The 20757-nt window shown below is 43.3% G+C and overlaps 1 protein-coding gene across 1 annotated transcript in view; it reads left to right on the top strand.

Moving 5' to 3' along the window:
• ctnnd2a (catenin (cadherin-associated protein), delta 2a) overlaps positions 1–20757 on the top strand; it is a 221281-nt gene that overhangs the window by 80099 nt on the left and 120425 nt on the right. Inside the window, exons 4-10 of the mRNA XM_037455312.2 lie at positions 8832–8866; positions 9378–9482; positions 12859–13031; positions 17367–17421; positions 17885–18095; positions 18311–18428; positions 20010–20142. Coding sequence (XP_037311209.2) covers positions 8832–8866; positions 9378–9482; positions 12859–13031; positions 17367–17421; positions 17885–18095; positions 18311–18428; positions 20010–20142 — 830 coding nt within the window. The remainder of the gene's footprint in view (positions 1–8831; positions 8867–9377; positions 9483–12858; positions 13032–17366; positions 17422–17884; positions 18096–18310; positions 18429–20009; positions 20143–20757) is intronic.

Raw genomic sequence — 20757 nt, 5'->3', positions numbered from 1 at the left:
GGTATCTCTGAATGTCTGCATCAAAACCATTATGAGGTGTCCTTGAGATGTCTCTCAGCTTTTTATTTGCACAGATAGTTAAGAATCAAGAGCATATGTGCAGAACATACTGTGCATATACTGTAAATAAGTGATTCATTCAAGTATGTCGCAAGCCAACAACCAAACACATTAAACAAACAATTGAACAATGAACCCACAATTAAGGCACGGAGACCATTGGTTTATTTAAGTGAGATAGTGGGATTTCAATCAGGAGAGACTCGTTTAATAGTAATACAATAATTTATTCCACAAGCATAAAATATGAATTGTGCAAGGTCTTTGGCGATTGGACTCCATCACGAAGTACTATCCCCGAAGGCAGGGATAGTGAGGTCCAATAAGCCCAATCCCCCTGGAGTCCAGACACTGGTGGAGGTGGTGTAAACAATAGCAGCAACCTGATGACGAACCAGGAACAACGCTGATGCCAACTGGAGGTGACTGGGGTGGAGGAGGGTCGCTTCAGCTACACGCTGAAATGACAGCTGACAGCCAACAGAGAGGAGAACACTTTTAAAGATTGACAACGACAACGTGATTGGCTTAAGGAAACCGTGTGTAGAATCTGATTGGTTACTAAAATGTGCCCGCCTCCAATCAGCTGATATAGTAATTGCAAAGGAGGCGAACAGAGTCAGACTGGTTGTCTTCCTGCTTGAACTTGCGCTTAAGCTACATTTCAATCAGGAGAGACTCGTTTAATAGTAATACAATAATTTATTCCACAAGCATAAAATATGAATTGTGCAAGGTCTTTGGCGATTGGACTCCATCACGAAGTACTATCCCCGAAGGCAGGGATAGTGAGGTCCAATAAGCCCAATCCCCAAAAGACATTTATTTTCTACGAATAAGTAAATAAATAAATACCTTACCCACTGCCGTAGTGAAATTCCTAAGCAAACGCCAAAAGTTAGTCATGACTGAAGTTAAACTTGCATGGGTTGATGTCAAAACAGAGGTAAGAGATCTGGTGAGTCAAAGCCCAGAATAGGACGTCGCAATGGACTGCCGATCGCCCACCGGGTTTACCAGACTGAGACTTAGAAAGAAGGTTACCTGGATGGGTCTTATGAAATCGGCCCCAGACCTTGAAACTTGTGTTGCCTTGCTGGGACTTACGCACTCGGCCCACAAACTTAGGATGATGTCATCTTGCTGGGACTTACACCTTCGGCCCTCAACATGGCAACGATGACATCTTGCTGGGACTTACACATATGGCCCTCATTAGAATGATGTCACCTGCTGGGTCTTACACATTCGGCCCCCCGCATAGTAAGATGACATCTTGCTGGGACTTACACATACGGCCCTCACTTGACTGATGTCATCTGCTGGGTCTTACACAGCCGGCCCCCTCCATAGTAAAGATGACATCTTGCTGGGACTTACACATACGGCCCTCACTTGAATCATGGCATATGGTGGGTCTTACACACATGGCCCACAAACTTTGCATGATGACCTCCTGATGGGACCCTACGGCCTCTCTTCCAAGGGACACTAAGGAACCACGGCGGTCCACTGTAAGGGGACGCTGAAGTGAACTCCCCACATTGCCAAGGGAATACACCACCACCACCAGTTATATGCATGATTGCCTGTTCTTTTACCGCTTCAGGGATCTTGCAAGTACCGTGTTATGGTCAGGCTGGAGGAACGTCGCAGCAGCCGCCGCCGCCGACCACCGCCCTGTCAGCGGTGAGCTTGTCACTCACTTGGGTAGCTGCTGCAGCTCTAGCCCTTATCTGTATTGAGCGTGTGTAGGACAGCCTCTAGTGGAGCTTTGAGCATGGGCCAGGTCCGGAGCCGCATGGGCGGCGATAGGAAGTCTGGAGACGGGAAATTGCAGCGACATTTCGCAACCTGCCAGTGACTCGTTCCCGGGGTGAGCGCTCAGAAAACGCAGGTTAGATCTACCTCCAGTGCCGGTGCGCAACCTGCGAAGATAGGGGGGGTTTAAAATGCTTAACAGTAGCTAAAGCAGATAGCAGCTGCCATTCGACGTGCTAGTGCAGTTGCTACTTCCTAGAACTGCAAACTTGTCAAGTTGAGCCAGATTACCGAGTCTAACCCTCGGGCGTGCAAGGACTTCTAGGGACACGAGAGAAGATCCCCTGCCTATATTGTGGGAACCCTTTAGTGCTGCAGCACCCTGCATGAGGAATACTGCTACATCGGCAACCACCCAACGAAAAGAGCTTTCCTGAACCCAACTTACCATCCTCGATGTTTGTGACTGTAGGGGTTGCCGCAGTTCAACGTCCCATTAGTGTCAGGGATGAAGAGGAGATACCTTTGTTTATAGTTTAACGTAGCTGCCCCTAAACGAATGACTTGCGTACTGTAGATACTAACTTCCTTAAGTGGACCATCTAATATTTCAGCCAGCTAAGAAAAGAATTTTAACCTTAGTTGATATTAATGCTGCACTCTATTGTCACACTAAATGCAATCATCTGAAGAAAGGAGGCCATGGTCTAGCCAGCTGTGGCTCTGACTGAACCTCCCCAAAAAACGATGGCCTGCATTGTCTCAAGTTGCTGATCAGAACCGCTGTTGTGGCGGTTACCCTAATCATATGAAACCCCTGCCATCCACGCTCTGTCCGTACCGATCCTGTTGCCAGATTCAGTTTGCAAAGACGCCATGTCCTGCTAGCAGAACGGAAACGCAGGTCCGCCTGAGATGAAGCATATGGCAAAAGAGCCTCTCACTCTAACGCAATCTCTCGTCAACATGCTGCGAGTGTAGTTTAGCTTGCATGGTGCTGCAATGCAGCTCCATCTTACGCGCACTTGTGTCGATGACTCGTCCCAATTAGTGTTCCTAAAAGGGGCCTGCACGTGCTTCAAAGAACTTCACTGCCAGCACAGTGGAGCAACGTCCCTTGTTGAAGACGACCCAGAGAACGACGTCTGGTGTGTGAAAGCCGTTTGTTTGTTCATTCGTTTCCACTGTTCGCGGACATATTTGTCCCGTGTTCTCCTGCAGAACTATCGGACCCCTTAACCAGCCACCCGACGTTTGCAGAGATCTCCCGCCATGAATTAGAGTCCCTATGGGTGTCCTTGTAGTTTGCCAATGACTGGTTGAATAAGTGGTCCTATTTCCACATTACTTCCGACAGAAGCTATTCAATCTGATTAATCGCTTAGCATCCTTTAAAATGCCGGTATTATGCGAAAAGGATGGATGGAAAGGATGTTAGCCAACCAATCGCATCCCGCAAGAACATCGGTCGCAAGAGGGTGGAACCAAGCACGCCCCTGCGTTTCTCTGAAAAGCAGGACCATAAACTAGGCTTTAGGACCTCATACCCGAAGATTTCTTGCTGCCGCAATGACTGTTCCATGTCCAAAGCAGGTGGTTGACGCGTCGCTGACAGGCCATCGGAGCTGGGTAACCCAATGCCGCACGGCTAGAGAGCGCAGTTGACTGTCGAGAAAGTAGAGTTCCTTGAAAGCTTCCTGTCCAAGTTGTTATTAACTTCTTTTGCTTGAAAGCCTCGAAACCCATGTACCTGCATACAGACATACCATTATTTATTTTATTCTATTCTATTGCTAGTGGTCCTGTAGTGTATTTATTTATGCTATATGTTGAGGATCAAATATAATCATGCATGCTCACGCTAGACTGCAATTACACTTGAACAATAATTGAATACTAATAACGAGTGGAGGCCGTGTATGACCCGGAGCACACGAACATGTTGATAAAAAGGCTGCACACACTCTCAGGGTCACGTCCATACATGGGACGGGGTGACCATGGCTCACACGCAAAACAGCCTTAAAATGGAGTGAACCTGTTGCTAAAGAACTGCACGCCCTCCCAGGGTCAAATGTAGATAAAACAGAATATTGAGACTAACATGTCTCACACACACAAACTGTCTCAAGTATGCAGTGAACTCATGAACAACAGGAGACGTGATGATCCGAGAGCCTGAAGGGATGGACATCCCTGTGCTCCAATGGGGCTCTCCGAAGGTCATAAACAAAGGAGCTGCCTCAATCATAGTGAACCAATCAAGAATGCTCTTAAAGACTTTATATTCCGAGCGCACTTTGAATTAAGCACCCTTTCATTGCTGTTGCTAGACAGATTGAAACAGGTCCGTGCACGTATGACTGCAGGACTGAATACTCCTGTCACAAATAAACATTGTCATATTGCTTTGATTAAAGTCTCAAGTCTGGTCCTTGTTTTGCGTTCACGACATATACATTATCTACATCATAGCCTATAGAATAGTCCAGGTGAAGCCGTTATTCTGCTATGGTCGTGTAGAGGATCCCTTCCTTGTAGTCAATGCGGTGGAGTGGGCCTGAGGACTTTGAAAGCTTTACTGGCTTTACTGGTGGCAGAACGATTACTCCCGTAGTTCGCGCTGAGATCGCTACCCAGCTCTGTACGAGTCTAGCTCATGCTCCCCCTCAGGGTATACATTACATTACAACGCCAGAGCTACGTGCTCCCCCGTGGAGCGGTACTTTAAACAGTGCTTTACTTAACCAGACGCTGCGCTAGCATCACATAGAGGACGGCCGGATAAATGCTAACCGGGGTATAGCTTTGCATCGCGGAGCTTCAGCTGAGCGTGTCGTTACGTTAGCAGTTTAACGTGGATGGGGAGCGTCGACTTGCCTTACCGCGTGTTAGCCTTTTGAGAGGCTTCTATGCTGCTTGCTGGACGGAATGCTGCGTGTTTCCCAGGCGTTGGAGATGAAGGAGATTCCCGTCCTCGATGTCCCGCAGTAGCTGGAGAGCCCGTCCGGGGTGTAGCGCTCTCCCGGTTAGCCCGCGTAGCGGGTGCTTGTCGCTCCCTCAGAGAGATCTAACGTAACCCCTTAACCACAACCAGACTGTTTATGCCCTGGCTCTTAATAAAGCACTTGTAGTTTGGCTTCTTACTTATTTGTACTCTCTTGCTTCTTGTTCTGTACCCTCTGCTGAATGCATTTATTGTGCCTTGGATTATATCTTATGGTGAATGACGTTACATAAAAACATAATGGTCTGTTTCCGATTCACTCCGCCCGTCTGCCAGCTGTGAGCCTTACCCACTCACACCTGGGCAGAGGAGGCTTGGTACCGCGCTCTTCCGTTTAGCATGGACTGCTTCCTGCTGCGCCTCGTAGGCGAGTGCTACTACGCCGGTACCTCGGCGGGCTGCACGACGGCTCAGATTATTGATTTAGTTTCTCCACAATCAATCATCGTCCAATCGGAGTTTGGAGTTTACCGCAACACTTTGGTGCCGGACCCGCTAATTGAACGCTTTGCTTTGCCTCGCTTCGCCTCGCTTCAGCTACACGCTGAAATGACAGCTGACAGCCAACAGAGAGGAGAACACTTTTAAAGATTGACAACGACAACGTGATTGGCTTAAGGAAACCGTGTGTAGAATCTGATTGGTTACTAAAATGTGCCCGCCTCCAATCAGCTGATAGAGTAATTGCAAAGGAGGCGAACAGAGTCAGACTGGTTGTCTTCCTGACTGAACTTGCGCTTAAGCTACATTTTTTACTTTTTACTCCCCTACTACTCCCTACTTTCACTCCCTCTCTTTTATGTGTATTGGAATATGGGTAGGAAACAATTCTGAGCTAATTAGTAGGTTTATAGCCTAATGAAAACGGCCAGACTGCTTTGTAATGACCCTCGTTTGGCTTCAACGTTTTTTTTATCCTTCAGGTTTATTTCAGCCGTGATGAACAGCTGTCACCTCTACTACTACAACAACAACAACAACTGTGAAGTGTCTTTTTGTCCAAAAAATGTATTGTATATACAGTATGTGTAGATGTATACCACGGTATTGTAAATATGTGACGGAGCATCATGGCCTGTAAGGTTTGCACTGACAATAACAAACTGCCCGAGCCGGTTCCCCTCTACAATGCAACAGAATAGAAATGCTTAAAGATTCAAATCGCTTTTTAACACATTGAGTGTTGAAGTGCTTTTTATCTGCATGCCTGACCTGTGTGTGAGGGCCACGTGAGGAGCATGCATACACACAGCCCCACTGACAGCCTTATCAGGATGGACAAATGTTCTTAAGTGCTTCTTTCCATGAGGGGATGCTGCAGGAGGATTTGAGCAGAACCTTGTGAAGCAGCGTGAGGCTCTGTCGGAGGAATGCTCTCTGAGGGACTAATGAGTCATGAAGAATGTAGCTGCTGGGATTCCTGTCTGGATGGCCACACACTTTAACCAACACAACGTGCTTTGATCGGTGTAGTCACAATTTAAAACACAACTATAGCTTTTTTACATCTTTTTTTAAGCAAAACTCGAATTAGTACAACAGTTAACACAACAGCGCAGTTTTAAGCACACATATACGTATTTAGACACACACTCACAAGACTGTGCTCAAGTTGATCTCTAATTGGTAAACAAAGTTTTTTCTGTCACCACAAGGTTGCCATACCACCAGAGACTTTTTGTTTGTTTGTGTTTACTTCCTATTTTTGAAAGCAGTTACTCTTTTGAGTATCCGCATTCCCGGGAGAGACAAACACACACAAGTTGGGACTATTTGAGCTAAACCATATTTATCTTGCAGTCTCCACGTTTGTGAATGCAAAAATAGCTTGTGTGGGACTGTTGATTTTTCCCAGGGAACGGTAGAGAGACGGTAGGGGACGCTGTCTGTTGATTCAAGCCACGTGACCGTCGAGAGGGGAGGAGTGCGTTGGAATTGTGTCTTTAACGCGGGATCACAGAGCCTCGCTGGTGTCGTTGCATCGCAGGCGTGAGCGTGCAGCGCTGCACAAGGACAGCGTGCTCAGTGAATCGCTGTCTGCTGTCTATCAGCTCACTCACGCAAAGTCTGCTCTCCCTTTCGCTCGCCCCTTGTTTCCCTCGCTCATCAAGTAGACTTTGGCAAAGTGACACAATTTTTGCGTCTCTTATCCTGTTGTGTTTCCTGCAGGCACATGAAAGAAGAACACTTCCTCCACCAACGTGTTGTTATTGTCATTCTCCTTCGCCGTTGTCTCTGCTGGTTTGTTTGTGTGTATGATTCCAGTGTTACCTCGCCTCTCCAGATATCCTTTCCAATAAAACATTAGTCCTGTAGTTGCAGTTTGGTATTAAAAAGTAGGATACTGTTCCAGAATCAGCTCTCTACAACACATTTTAACAGCAAATTAAACTACTTGTAGAGTGACAATAGAGGCATATTATGGTTATTTTTTATGTAACAAGGATCAGAAACGTTGCTAAATACAAACAGGTATTAAACGGCAGAGATCAATCTATAATAGAGAACTTGCTTTCCCCTTGAGTGTTTATTCAAACCGACTTATGAAGGGAAGCCTCGCGGCGCAGCAGCTTCCTCTCTTTTGTTTGAATCTAAAAGCACATATGGAACCACTTTGTGACCTTGGGTCAGTGGCTCTTAAGCGCTACTGAGGCGTCCATCCATTCAGTCCACACCACCTTTGACCTCTGGTGTGGTCGTTACGCTTTGGAAGCAGCTGTCCTGTCAGCAGCACAAGTCTCGAGGTGCAGCGAGGACAGTCGCTGACTAAACCGGGTGACTGAATGAATTTATCTATAAATTCACCAAATAGCTCCACTTCTCTGTTCCCAAGGCAGAGATTAACCTCTTCCAATGCTTTTCAACACACTGATGCTCCAAAAAAACGAGACTGTGTTTAAAGTCAAGACTTTTTCTGACAGTCAAGTCAATCTAGGAAACATGTTTGGAACAGGCCAATCACTGGAAGACTCTACTAACAAGGCAAATAGACTTTATACAAATAAGCTAATGTGTTTGTCCATTTGCATATACTCCAATAAGCTAATTGTGAGATGTACAGTATGTCCCAATTTGTGCTTTTATTTTTCCAACATTATTCTCACATGGAGGCACACAAGCCCTTCAGCCACAAATTGAACAATAACACCCAGATGCACACGCACAGGGACCCGCAATTTGAAAGTCAGGCATCTAGAGTAGCAAACAGTCGAAACGGGACAAACGCAGACCCGAGCCAACTAGTCCAGACAGCTCCGATGGCGTGAATGAAATCAGATGACGGAGTCTATACGTATCAGTTAGTCTGTCTGTGTCTGCATTGATCACACAGCAGGCGACTCAATACTCATCTCCAGTTTTCTATTTCCACTTTGTCATCTTTCTCTCCATTCAACCACCCTTCAATCAACGATCCATTGACTGCCATGAAGAGTGAAAGAAGTCTTGTTTGCTGCGTGTCCGTGTGCATGTATGCGTGTGTGTGTGTCTTTGTTTAGTCATGAATTGTGTCTACAACACCATCCATCCATTAATGGACTGAAACATGACAAACAAAAATGTTAGATTTGTAAACTGTATAATAATTAATGATAATGGAAGTCTTATCATTCTGTCTAACAGATGGAATTACATTTATTTTTGTATTCCTCAGTTATTTTTTCATACAATATTTTAGCAGAATTTAGGCATTTGTACTTTCAGTACATTTGGTTTGTTATGTTTGGTTTGTTTAACATATTTTATAAATATTAAAATGCTTACTTACCCTTTTTGAATATCTAATTTTTGAATGGCAGTACATTCAATGCAAATGAGCTGTGGGATTTAACATGTCATGTCTTTTTTAAATATATTTTACTGTGCTTCATATTCTGAAAGTGTTCTGGAAGCTCTATCGTAATTTCTTTGTTTTTTTAAAGAAAGATCTTAATATACTGCTGCTTTTTCCTATATTATGTTGTTATTTTTTATCTTGTTTTTTAACATTATCTCTCTCTTGCAGTTCAGCAGATGAGCAGTTTCGGTGGAGAGCTCAAGGTAAAGTTACCAATAAATGATACAAATAATCACCCATGTTCACACTGTGCAAAGGTTGCGAGATCTGACGCCAATCCTTTTTGCTGCAGTTGTGTAGCTTAAGTTGTAGACTGGTCACACATACTAGCACACACAGGATATACTGTATGTCTGAAAGACATCTTGAGTTAAGGTTTAGATGAATTGCCTTGCCTCCCAACAAGGACTTTACCCACTTTGTGTTGGATCTTCTGTGTCAAGGAACTTCTTAATTATAATCAGCGTCCCAGTATGAATGCATGTGCAGCAGCAGCCACATGATGATCTAAAAGGATGAAAACATGATTGTGAAAACACACACAGATACAGACACACGCATTCACACAAAGACATAATCTCCTCCCATATACATATCACAAAACTAGTGTTTCATGTTTTAGTCAGGGTTCATTTGCATCATGTCAAGACAACGCGGTGCGGTTCTTCTCACTCATCTTCTGCTTACATCCTCATCCTCTTCTCCCCTTTATAGCCGATGGACAAAAGGACATTGAGGACGAGTTGACAACTGGTTTGGAGTTGGTGGATTCCTGCATTCGCTCCCTCCAGGAATCAGGAATACTTGACAGTGGAGAACGTAAGTGTACTAATCAGCAGCATTGTGTGTGTGTGTGTGTGTGTGTGTGTGTGTGTGTGTGTGTGTGTGTGTGTGTTTGCCAGTAGGCAGCGGAGTATGAAGTTAATTACATAAAGTGTCTATTTAGATTTAGTTTCAATTCATTCTGTTTTGAGTTGACTCAGACCATCTTAAGACTCAACCCCAACAAAGTGCAATTTCAGTTTTAAGAAGAAAAGGATGTGAATTCATTTTGGCTTTCATGCGTTTATGTGAAGTCACGTCTGTAGAAGGATTTAATTCATAGAGAGGGAATTAGACCTTGTTAACACTTTAAGGTCTTCTGTGCCCAACTCTAGCGGGCACTTGAGCATGGGGTAAACAAACCTTTTACTACCTCAAAATGAATATAAATTGTATTCTTAATTGTCATGCACAGTCTGTCTTTAAAAAGCGCGACGATGGGGGCAATCTTAATAAAACCAAAGCACGTGGTTGGTTTTACTACGGAAGGATTATGGCGTGTATTGTTTGTCAATTATTTTTGTTTTCCTGAAAGGAAATGAGAAAATGTTCTCTTATTAGTCCCGTAGGCCATTAGATATCTGGCCTAAGTGCAGCAATTCCCTGAGTTAATATTGAGTTCTTCCTCGCATTTTATTTCTACTTACAATAAGCATGTTGAGTCAAGGGAGGATTGGACATTATAGTTAGAAATAAGTATTTCAAAATGCAAAGTATTTTCATGCAGAGAAAGGGGGCAGCTGTAGTTTGGCATTGAGAGATTCATGTTGTCAATTATTAAGTGAAGCTGAACCCCAAAACAGGGACTTTGAGGCAACTTATTCACAACTACACGTGTTCCTCATTAGGCAGATAAAAATGTCCCAACTCCTTTGATATGGAGACAAGCGGATTACGGCCAGGCAGATGCTCCTGAATTTGTAACCAACAAACGTCCACCTCCATCCTGTAGGCCTTGTATTGTGATATACCAATTCAAGCAGGGGCTGAGGGGCAGCCCGTGTGTTAAATCTGCTAAAGGTGCATGGAATTGGTCTGGGAACACTTGCATGGCCATTTGACTTATTATTGTCTGTGACCTTTATGATTAATATTGCTCTAATAAATGGCATTTCTACTTGAAGAGTACACTCTCATATTATAAGACTGCGAAACAATGGGAGACATAAGATTATTATGACATTTGCAGAAAGGGCCTGAATCACTTCTCCTTAAATGAGTCCAAATAGGTGCCCCATCATTGTCAGCACACGTGCATGCTCCACACCCAGCTCTTTTTCCCATCTTGCAAATGGATTTCTACCAAAAGCATTGCAATGTGTGGGTGCAGATGCATTCTGCATAGCTATTTGGGTGTGTGTTTTTCCTCAAAATGGTAGCACTGCAAAAAGCTTAGCGGTAAACACACAGCATTGTGACATGTCGCTTTGTTCAGTGAAAGGTTGCACAAAGCGGGGAGGCTTTTTTTCCTTCAGCTAATCCTGTAGTTGGTAAAGTGTCATAACAGAGCAGCACAAATACATATAAATGAGTACTCTGAGTCCCAACCTTACAAAAAAGTTAAAATCGTGAAACTAATATACGTCTCAAAGAACGTACTGTGAGGCCTTGGTGTACTGTTCTTTAACCCTTTGTTTAAGGAACAGCACCTTTTGCATTTGTGTGGGACGTATGTTGGTGAATACAGTTTGAATGAGAATACGATGGTCGTCATTTGACCGAGCGGCTGAGTGGAGACTCAATGAGACTCAAACAGGATCTGGTGTCAGTGCTTTTTATTTTTCCCCCTCTCATTCTCACCCACGTAATCACACACACACTAACAGTAAACACGCACATTGAGTGCTTACAGACACGCATGCACAAGCACGTCAGCTCCTTGATACATTTCCCGATCGACCCGCCTGATAACCTTTGAGTCATCACCATCACTTTACGTCACGCATACCAACGCTGAAACTGACGCGCAAGAGTTTTTTTGTCAAGCTGCGCACACAATGTAACAAACATCAAGGCCGAGGGATGATGAGTTCGGAAGCTCCCACTCACTCAGCGCAACTCAAAGTGCTGTTCAATAATTCATAAAAGCAAGGGATGAATCAAGATGAGAGAAGACAAGTCTTTTGTGAGGGCAAGAAGCGGAGGAGTTGATCTTGGTTCACAGCGCAAAGGGAGTCAAGGCGAGAACGGGATTCTGGGGGAACAGAGAGAGAAAGAGAAAGTAAACAGATAAAGGGGGATGATATGATGGTGAGGGGGGGGCTTTGTTATTTTGGGGGAAAAAAAATAAGCTAACATACCTGTGAGCTCTGGGGCGGATATTTATTGAAGACGCATGACGTGTTCATGATATGTGTGTTTAAAAAACACAAAACTTGACATCTTAGTTTTCACTTCCTGACTCATATTGAAATGTGTAGTCAGAGAGAGGGTCAAAATAGCAAGCTAATTGCTAATTGAAACATGTATACACATGTATACATGTAAACACTGTTCTGAACATGTCAAAGACCCAAATATTCTTCAATAAAGCGAAAACACACAAACTCACGAACCGATAACCTATATAACGGCTCACATTCAACCGTTTCCCTTCAGTCCAAGTTATCAGTCTGCATGCAGTCTGGAAGGTGGTTCCTCTCACTCACTGCCTTATGATGTTCTTATTCACAATCAATATGAGCTTCATGTGCAGACGGTTAACTATGTACTCCAGCTAATGAAATTTATGAGGCAATACTCTAAAATCCCGCAGAGCTTAATAAACAGCTAATGAAAGCAACATTAAGTAGTTCATTCCCAACCAGAACTTTACGATATCATAGAAACGAGGTCAAGGAAAGTTTTGGTCTAGAACAAGGAAAAAATGTTTTGGGAGGTAGCAAGTTATAAGGTGATCCATCGATTATAACTTTCTTCTTCCCAGCCATCCTCATCCCATCCTCTCCCCCTGCACCTTTTCCTCCTCCTTCTCCTCATATTCTCTTTTTTTTCTGTGTTTTTCTTTCCCTTTGCTAATAAATTATGTATGCCATCTCTAACTCACGGAGTGCTGCACTGCTGCACTATCTGTTCTAAATTGCTGCTCTCTCTCTCTTCCCCATTTCACTTTTTTTGCCTCTCAATCGCTCCCCTCCGCCCCCTCTCTCTCACTCTTAATCTCTCTCTACTCACTCTCTTGCTATCACTATATATAACGACCGCACGCACACGCACACGCACACACACACACACACACACACACACACACACACACACACACACACACACACACACACACACACACACACACACACACAAACTAAACAACTGCCAACCAACCCCCAACAACTGCCCAACCGTACACAACTCTTGGGTCTCTCTCTATCGGTAGGACCGGCTCTTCTTTCCCAGAGTACCTTGCAGCTTAACTCCACCCCGGAGGCTTCGCTCCAGTACTCTGCCAGCTACCATAGCAACCAGACCCTCGCCCTTAGCGACAGCATCTCCGCAGCAACTTCTCAGCGCAGCGGGCAGGTTGGAGGAGCCGTGCACAGCTACAACCAGGTAGGAAAGATTGCTTTACGTAGATGATGATGAGGATGCCCGGAAGTGTTGATGTGGGTGAAGTGCGTGATTATGAAAAAGACGAGATATTCTGAAACAGTCAATTCGTATTAGTGTGTAAACTTGACAGTAAGAGCTTCTCCACCTAAACGCTATTCTCTCATGAAATTTAAAAATGTTCTGGCTTGTAACGTAATTCGTACCACATTTGTCTAGAGGTGAGACATGGAGTTATACAAATTCCTCCAAGCTGGATAGAGGGAAATCAGATGCTCATAGACCAAAAGATGATGCACACAGAGGAAATCTGATTAAATGTATTCTTAAAAGCTTAAGACAAAGTCACATGATAATCACAGCTGATGAAGAGAGAAACCCCACCAAATTACCGTCAGTTATTTTCGTTATATTTAAAGGAAATGGTCACACATACGCACACACACACATACACACACACATGCATCCTTTTAATAAGAGAAGAACTGCTTAATTAGTAAAGCATCTGATTTAAAAAGTATTGAGAGCGTCTGGGGCAAATTGTCCATTAGTGCTAGATGGTTAAATAAATATTTAAGGACATATTTATATTTATAAACCAGATTATTATTTAATAACAAGCTCTTTGGGGAAACCTTTATCTGTATCCTTTAAAGAAGCTGTACATGTTTTCAACCTCATTGAAAACATGTACAGCAGGCATGAAGTGACCGTTTTATTTTTTGTTGCTTTGTGGGTGTGAAAATCTGTGTTTGTACGTCTGTCTACCCATGTTCTTTTGAAAGAGAAAGGTGATATTTGTCTTTGTGAACACATTCATTCATTGGACCCCCCCCCGCCTTAGACAGTCCCAACAGTCTGTAAAGAGATGCTTTCCGAGAGAGAGATCCCATTCCTTCCCTTTATAGGTAACACAAATACTTGAGGCGAACTCCATAGACAGACAAACCGATGAAGGCATGTGCTGGAGATGGATGGGCAGCTATGTCAAAGGGAGTTTTTATTGTCCGTAGTCTGAATTCTGAATTACTTCTCGTCCTCTGTTCCCCTTGTATTGCAGTGTTCCCGTCCTCTTTTCTCCCCCCCCCCCATCTTCCCTCTCTGTCCTTCCTGCTCACCATCTCTGTCTATGTGAGCATTAGCATGTGTGTGTGTGTGTGTGTGTGTGTATGTGTGTGTGTTTGTGTGTACCCTCTTCTCTGATGTTTTGGGCTTGTCAGTGTAATGGGGCCAGTCTTGTCAGCAGGGCTTGTTGCTCATGAATAGCTTCATACAAGGCAGTGCCGATAGAGAGGTGAAGTTCGAATGCATGTGCATTAAATGCCGTATTTTTTTGTTAGTGTGCTTGCAGTCATGTGCTCATGCAGTTACAACAAGGGGTGTTCATTGCACTCCATGTGTGTATAAAAGTTACGTTTCAGGGAGATTGAGAGGGTTGCTGCTCTACTGAAGGGTATTTATAACCCTGAGAGGACCTGCTTTAATAATGCATGGATACATGGCACCTCAAACATCGCAGTGTTTTCCAGGAGGAGAAGAGAAGCAGAACTGCAAGATGATACAGAAGGGGATGGAGGAAGTGCTCTCCCTCTCGCAGTCTGTCTGGCTTTTTATTTATTAGTGGACAGCCAACAAGTCATCTATACTCACTGTTTATTTATTACAATCAGCCATCCATCTGTTTATCTATTAATTCAATTGCTCACCTCTTCATCAGTCAGAAGTCCATTTCTGTCTCACTTTGCATCACGATAGCTGTAGCTCATATGCATGTAAAACCATTAGTAGGAGTCTTAAAGTAAGGTTTGTGGCCTGCATCTCATCAGCCTTAGTTCTCTTTCTTGGCTTCATAACTTACTAAACTAACGCAAGGGACTTATGTAAAATACTTTTATTGTCAACAATCGGTTTTCTATTTCTCTCTGTTACATGACAGATTTGATTAAAGAAAAACCTTTCCATGTGCTCTCAAATAAAAAAAATAGATCAAGTGATGGTGTTTAAACTGATGCAATTTGTGCAAATTAAGGTTATGACTGCTTGGCAAAACTTAAAACTTCCGTCTTAAGAAAGCAGAAAATTAGCCTGAGAGGATTGCATGGACTCAATTGGGCCCGTTTTTTCCAGCAGTCACGGCAGTTTGAGTTATGCTATTTACATATACTGTATGTCATGAGTCTTGCTGACATTAGCTTTTCTCATTTTTAAAAGGAAAGATGAAAACTAGCGAATACTATTTAGCTTGCTGCTGAGAAGCTGCGAGGCAGGATTGAGAGCCAGGAGCTAAACTCGCCTGAAAAGCTGTAAGCTGGACTGAACTGAACTGCTTCATGTATTGCTGTGAGCTAAACAGCATCGCTTGATAAATGGCGAGGATCTAAACTGCGTTGTTGCCTTCTATGAAGAGGTAGTAGAAGCAAGATGTGGAGTTGGCTTTTTGCAACCAGAAGTAGCATGACAGGGAACTAGGATTACCATTTCATTTTTTCATTCCAGACTTCTTTTTGTAACCAGAGGAGTGACCACCTGCTGGCCATTCAAAAGGATTCTAGTTTTGATGCATTCCATCAGCATCCAGAGCAGGGTGCATTCACAAATCATGGTTGAATGCTCTACTGTACTCTTTCACAAGCGCTTCCACACATAAAGCGGTAGCATGTTACTGAATCAAGACCCTGTAAGATGACGTATAAAAACTATTTCCTTGTTGTTTCTTTTCTCTCAGTTGTTGTCGGTGTGTCTCTCTCTCTGGTACGCTGCTTGCCTCCATAAACTGTGTGTCCTTTTTTTTAAAGAGACCGCTAATCCACTCAGCCAAAGAAGAATCAGTTTCTATGACCCCAATGCAAACAAAGCATGTGCTGGAACCAAAGGCCTGTTGTCTTCCGCAGACACAGCTCCTCGCAAAGCTGGAAAACATAACCAGAAACCGCTGTTCAGAACATAATTGGAAACCGTGTGCCTGTGTGTGTGTGTGTGTTGTTTTATTTAACCGGGGAAGGTTTGCTGAGCAGGCATCTTTTTTTTATAGAATAGCCTACTCCAAGTTGTTGGTGTGTATGCGGGTGTGTGTTGGCCTATTGTGAGACAGATAATGTTTGTGGTCCTTTATGTTTTGTGTTTGCATTTGGGTTTACATGTGTTTTTGAGTTTGTCAGCTTCAGATATGAACAACAGGTACAGACAAGAATTTTTCTGCCAGTGTACATTGACATCTGTTAGTCTCCCCTGATATGTCCATGTATGAAATTGACTGTGTGCCTAGTCTTAATTCTGAGAAACGGATGCTTTAATTTCTCTGTGACGTAATGACAAAGCTCCAAGGTGACTCAGGGACTGTGCTTGCATAATGTGGCCTTTGTACAGCTGCAGCCATGTCAGGCTTCCAAATGGCTTGGGTGGTACACTAGAGAATTTTGGGGAGGTCATAAATAAAGACGCTCCGTTCTTTATCGTTTTATACGTAGTCTGTAGTTTAGCTGTTTTGGACCAGAAATTGTCACTTTAGCGACAAGCCTTTCCCTTTTACAGCTTTGAGCATCCACATAAGGCTGAATGACACTCAGTGGAGCAGTGGCATATGCTCTCCCCGACTGCCTCTGGATATTAAGGAGGATACATTAAAATGGACCGGCATGTGATTTGGGATACAAAAGGCTTCTCATGCTCTAAGTTTTCCTCACTGGCACAAAGAATTAATTGCTTTTATCAGTCATCACCGTAGGTAGCAGAACTGATTTTTTTTCCGCTGTCCTCCTTTAAATCAAGATTTAAGATTTTCTGATATACATTGTATAATATTAATAGCTTTATAGATGTTACCGTACCAAAAAATCAACTGAAGTGATTTCTTAACAAATGTCTTTGTCGCTATGTGATTTTTATCAACGATTGAGTTATTTTAGGTCTTTGTGGATATTGTGTTTTACGAGATTACAGAGGATGAATAATAAGACGTGTATGCACAATGACTCTGTAATCGTTCCCTCCACTTTGAGTGGGTGGTGCGACGAGGCATTATGAGAAATAATTTCAGTTAGCTGAGCTCTGAGGACTTCATTGCCTGCTTCTATGAGTCTGTTTGAATCCCCCTCTGATTTCTGTGGGGATTTCATTACTAGCTCCTCAAAGGCTTGACTGTACTCATTGTACATAAAAAAGAGTTTTAATGGCCACTACCCTTATCCCTTTTATCCAGTTTTTCTTAACTTTTTTTTTCTCTTTTTCACTCCTCCCGACTTCTCATCCTCCACAAATCACTCCCTCTATTCATCCTTTGGTCCCTGTCATGACTCGTCTCCCATCTCTCTCGCTCTGGGTTACCCCACATATCCTCAGGTGACCTCTAGCCGTGCCGCCCAGCAGCAACAGTCACATTCTGGGGCAGGGTCAGGTAAGAACTCTCCTCTCCTTTCTCCTTCACTTCCCTACTCCTCTCTTTTTCCCTTTCTTGCGATGCGTTTTACTTAACAATCAGAGATGCTAACAGACATGCATGAGGATTGGAACTTGAAGAAGACGTTTTTGAGTATAATTCTCTCTTATGGTAAGACTCCAGATGTGATGATGCTACCACAAAGTCATTCGTCGATTTTTGGCCAATCCATGACGAGCACAGAAGTCCGATAAAAAAGCAACACTGGATCAGACCCTTTATCTCAATTCCTCCTGGTTTCTCCATTGTTGCCCATGTGGTTATTTAAGTCCCCCAGATGGACTATACGGTTCCCAGGCAGGATTATTTTCAAGAACCAGTCTCCAGAAGTCTGACTGAAGCAAGCATCACTATATTCTCCCTCATTCTCTTGCTTTTTCTCCATTTGTTACGTTTTCTCTCCTCTCACCATGTTCTCCAGGTATCTACTACTCCAGCTCCACCTTACCCGCCCAGCGTGTCAGCTCCCCTCTCTCTGGAGGAGCAGGAGGCTCGGGATCCGGTTCCCCGGGTAAGCTCCAGCGGCTGGGATCAGCCTCCGACGCAGCGGGGTACTCTACCACTCAGCGCCTGCCGTCCTCCTCTTCTCCCAGCAAACAGTCACCTGGTACTCGACTCGCCAAGTCATACAGGTAGCCTGTGGCATTGATATTGATTTTCATGTTTATGTGTTAACACTGTTGTATGATAGGGTCTTATAGTGTTTGAAGATGTGATTTTGATTGAGTTTTACAGACAGAATGAGAGATAAATGAACAATGAGCATCTGTGAATAAATAGAGTAGAATGGAATGTATGTAAAAGTGTTTCAAGTCATTATTTGTTTTTGTGTCCATTTTCTTTCCAGCACCACGGTTGCTGTGACTACAGCAGGAGGGGGCGTGTCTCCCCTGAGGGTCGCATCTCCACCCAACTCAACAGCAGCAGGGGGAGGGGCCGGTTCATCATCGTCCCCTCTTCACCAGGTACAGAACGTTACCTACTCAAGCATTTTGTACAATAGATATAGTTGTAATTTAAGTAACTCTATATTCAAAGCAATTTTCCTACAAAGGTTATTGCTAAAAGTGCTTTACAAAACAAATAGTAATAGTAAAACACAAGCAGATTCGTCAGTCAAATTGGATCATTAAGAAGAATCAAGTAAATCAAGTAGAATAACCTTAGGATCTATTCATGCCTGCTGCCAATGGAACGTAGCATTGCATTGGCTTTCTTGGATGATCATCATCAGACTTAAGCAAAATAGACATCTGTGTATCATCTGTGCAACTATGAAAAAATAAATGAAGATTCTAATGATCTTAAGAAAAGAGCATATTAAACGAAGGAGGACTGATGCAGCTTCAGGAAAGGTGCAATCCTTTCGTTACTGTATTTAAGGCAGCAGGAAAAAATCCAGATTCAATGGATACATTAAGTAATCTCTGAAAGAGTTAGGTTTTGTATGAGTTTAAATTTACACAATTCAAACATTTTTGTGTGTAATTAGTGTTCTTTGTGTTAAAAATCCTGGTTGAGGATGAGTATTTGTAACCATTTCTACCCTAAAGAAGGCATACGATTGGAAAATAATCCAAAAAGCTCCTCACATGCTGCAGGAGACGCTTGACTGAGAAGGTCACCGACTGGGCAGGGATTCAACCGTTGATTCACAGTTATAAACGGTGTTCTGGAGCCACTGCCTCCCTCTGTTATCACCCTGGAGAAATAAGCTCCACTTCCAGAGCGTAAAGCAGTGTTTAAAGTGGCTATTTTATCCTGGAAAATAATGTAGGGGACCGCTTGTCCCAATTACTGCCATATGCTGGTGATCCAAGGTGGTGATATATTCATTTTCACATTTAATAGGGCCACATGGTTTAGAGAAAACAACCAGTTTTTATTTAATCATCTTATTCAGTGCTATTTATACCAGGAAGATAAGAGTGGCTTCAAAATTACAAACTATATTTCTCCTGATTAGTCGGAGTACAATCAATGTCAAGAATGAGTGATGGAATATAAATGTATCACACATGTGAGAGCATTTTGAGGATTTTGTGTATGCACAAATAACCTTCTCGCTTCTTCAGTGCAGAAAATTGTGAGGTCATGTACGAATATGTTGAGGCTTCATGTGGCCAGTAAAATATCCTGATCATGTGTGAGGGTTGGCATGTTAGTGTTGTGATATTACTAATGAAAGCCAAGTGGGCTGGGTGTTAGGTTGAAGATTATTTCCTTGAGAACAAAGAATGTTGTGATGCCCCCCAAGATCAATTAGGTACAGCCATATCTTGACTTGGAGTGTTAAACTTTGTAATCTTCAAGTAGCATCTCATTTAAACCTCAAACCAAATAAGTTGGTTGCTTATGTTTGATATCTCCCACTGTACCGTGATGAAAAATCATTTTCCCCTGCTATCTGAACCACGCAAATCAAAACAAATCAGCTTTTACACATTTAGCTGCCATAACATTGTAATCGTACACAGAATATTTCACCTATTTCGAATTTCAAATCAGTCAATTTGCAATTATTGAAAAAAAAAATCTCTTTGCAGATGAGTTCGGGCATAGGGAGCTATGCCACTCTGTCTCCCAAACGGCTGGCAGCTCACCACGCTTCGGACCAGTACAAGATCGCCCACGAGCTCTACGCTACCGCCACACTCCAGAGGCCGGGCAGCCTGGCAGGTGGGAGTTCACGCACTCATGCACTCGAACATCCTCCGTGTACATTCCAATATATCTCATAGCCATCCCCCAAAAACCAGCAAAGGCCCACAGTCATGTGTGAGGAATCAGTCAATCTTTTGACAAGCAATGTGTTGCTACCTGCTCTATACATCACAGCATGCGCACATCGTTTTCTGAACCTCGTCACGGCTTCCCCTTATGAATACCAACTTCAAAATAAAATGCACCAGTGTTCTGCAGTTTCATTTGCGTACTTCTGGGCTGCTTATGAACAGGTGTGTTGTGAATACCATGGAGAGACCTGCTTTAAGGAGATTAAAGTGATGCTGATTCTAATTGTGTTGTCTAATAAGATCTATTTACTAGGAGCTGAATGTATTAGGATGACACTGGTGTGTCACGACAAGCAGCAACAGACTTGTATCTGCCCCTGGAGCTGCATTGACAAGTTAATTGCTTTCTCTCTTGACTACAAAATTGAGTTGGCTGAATATCAAAGTGAAAATGAAACCGTTTTGTGGAAACCTTTAATGGTCCAGCGTGTGCAATTTTACTTGAGGTTCAATGTTTGTTCCTGTTCAAATGAAATATGATTGATAACCCATTGTTTCG

Source organism: Pungitius pungitius, chromosome 19, assembly GCF_949316345.1.
Source record: "Pungitius pungitius chromosome 19, fPunPun2.1, whole genome shotgun sequence".
Lineage (NCBI taxonomy): Eukaryota > Metazoa > Chordata > Actinopteri > Perciformes > Gasterosteidae > Pungitius > Pungitius pungitius.
The sequence above is the reverse complement of the archived record's forward strand: the minus strand, read 5'-3'. Positions and strand labels throughout refer to the sequence as shown.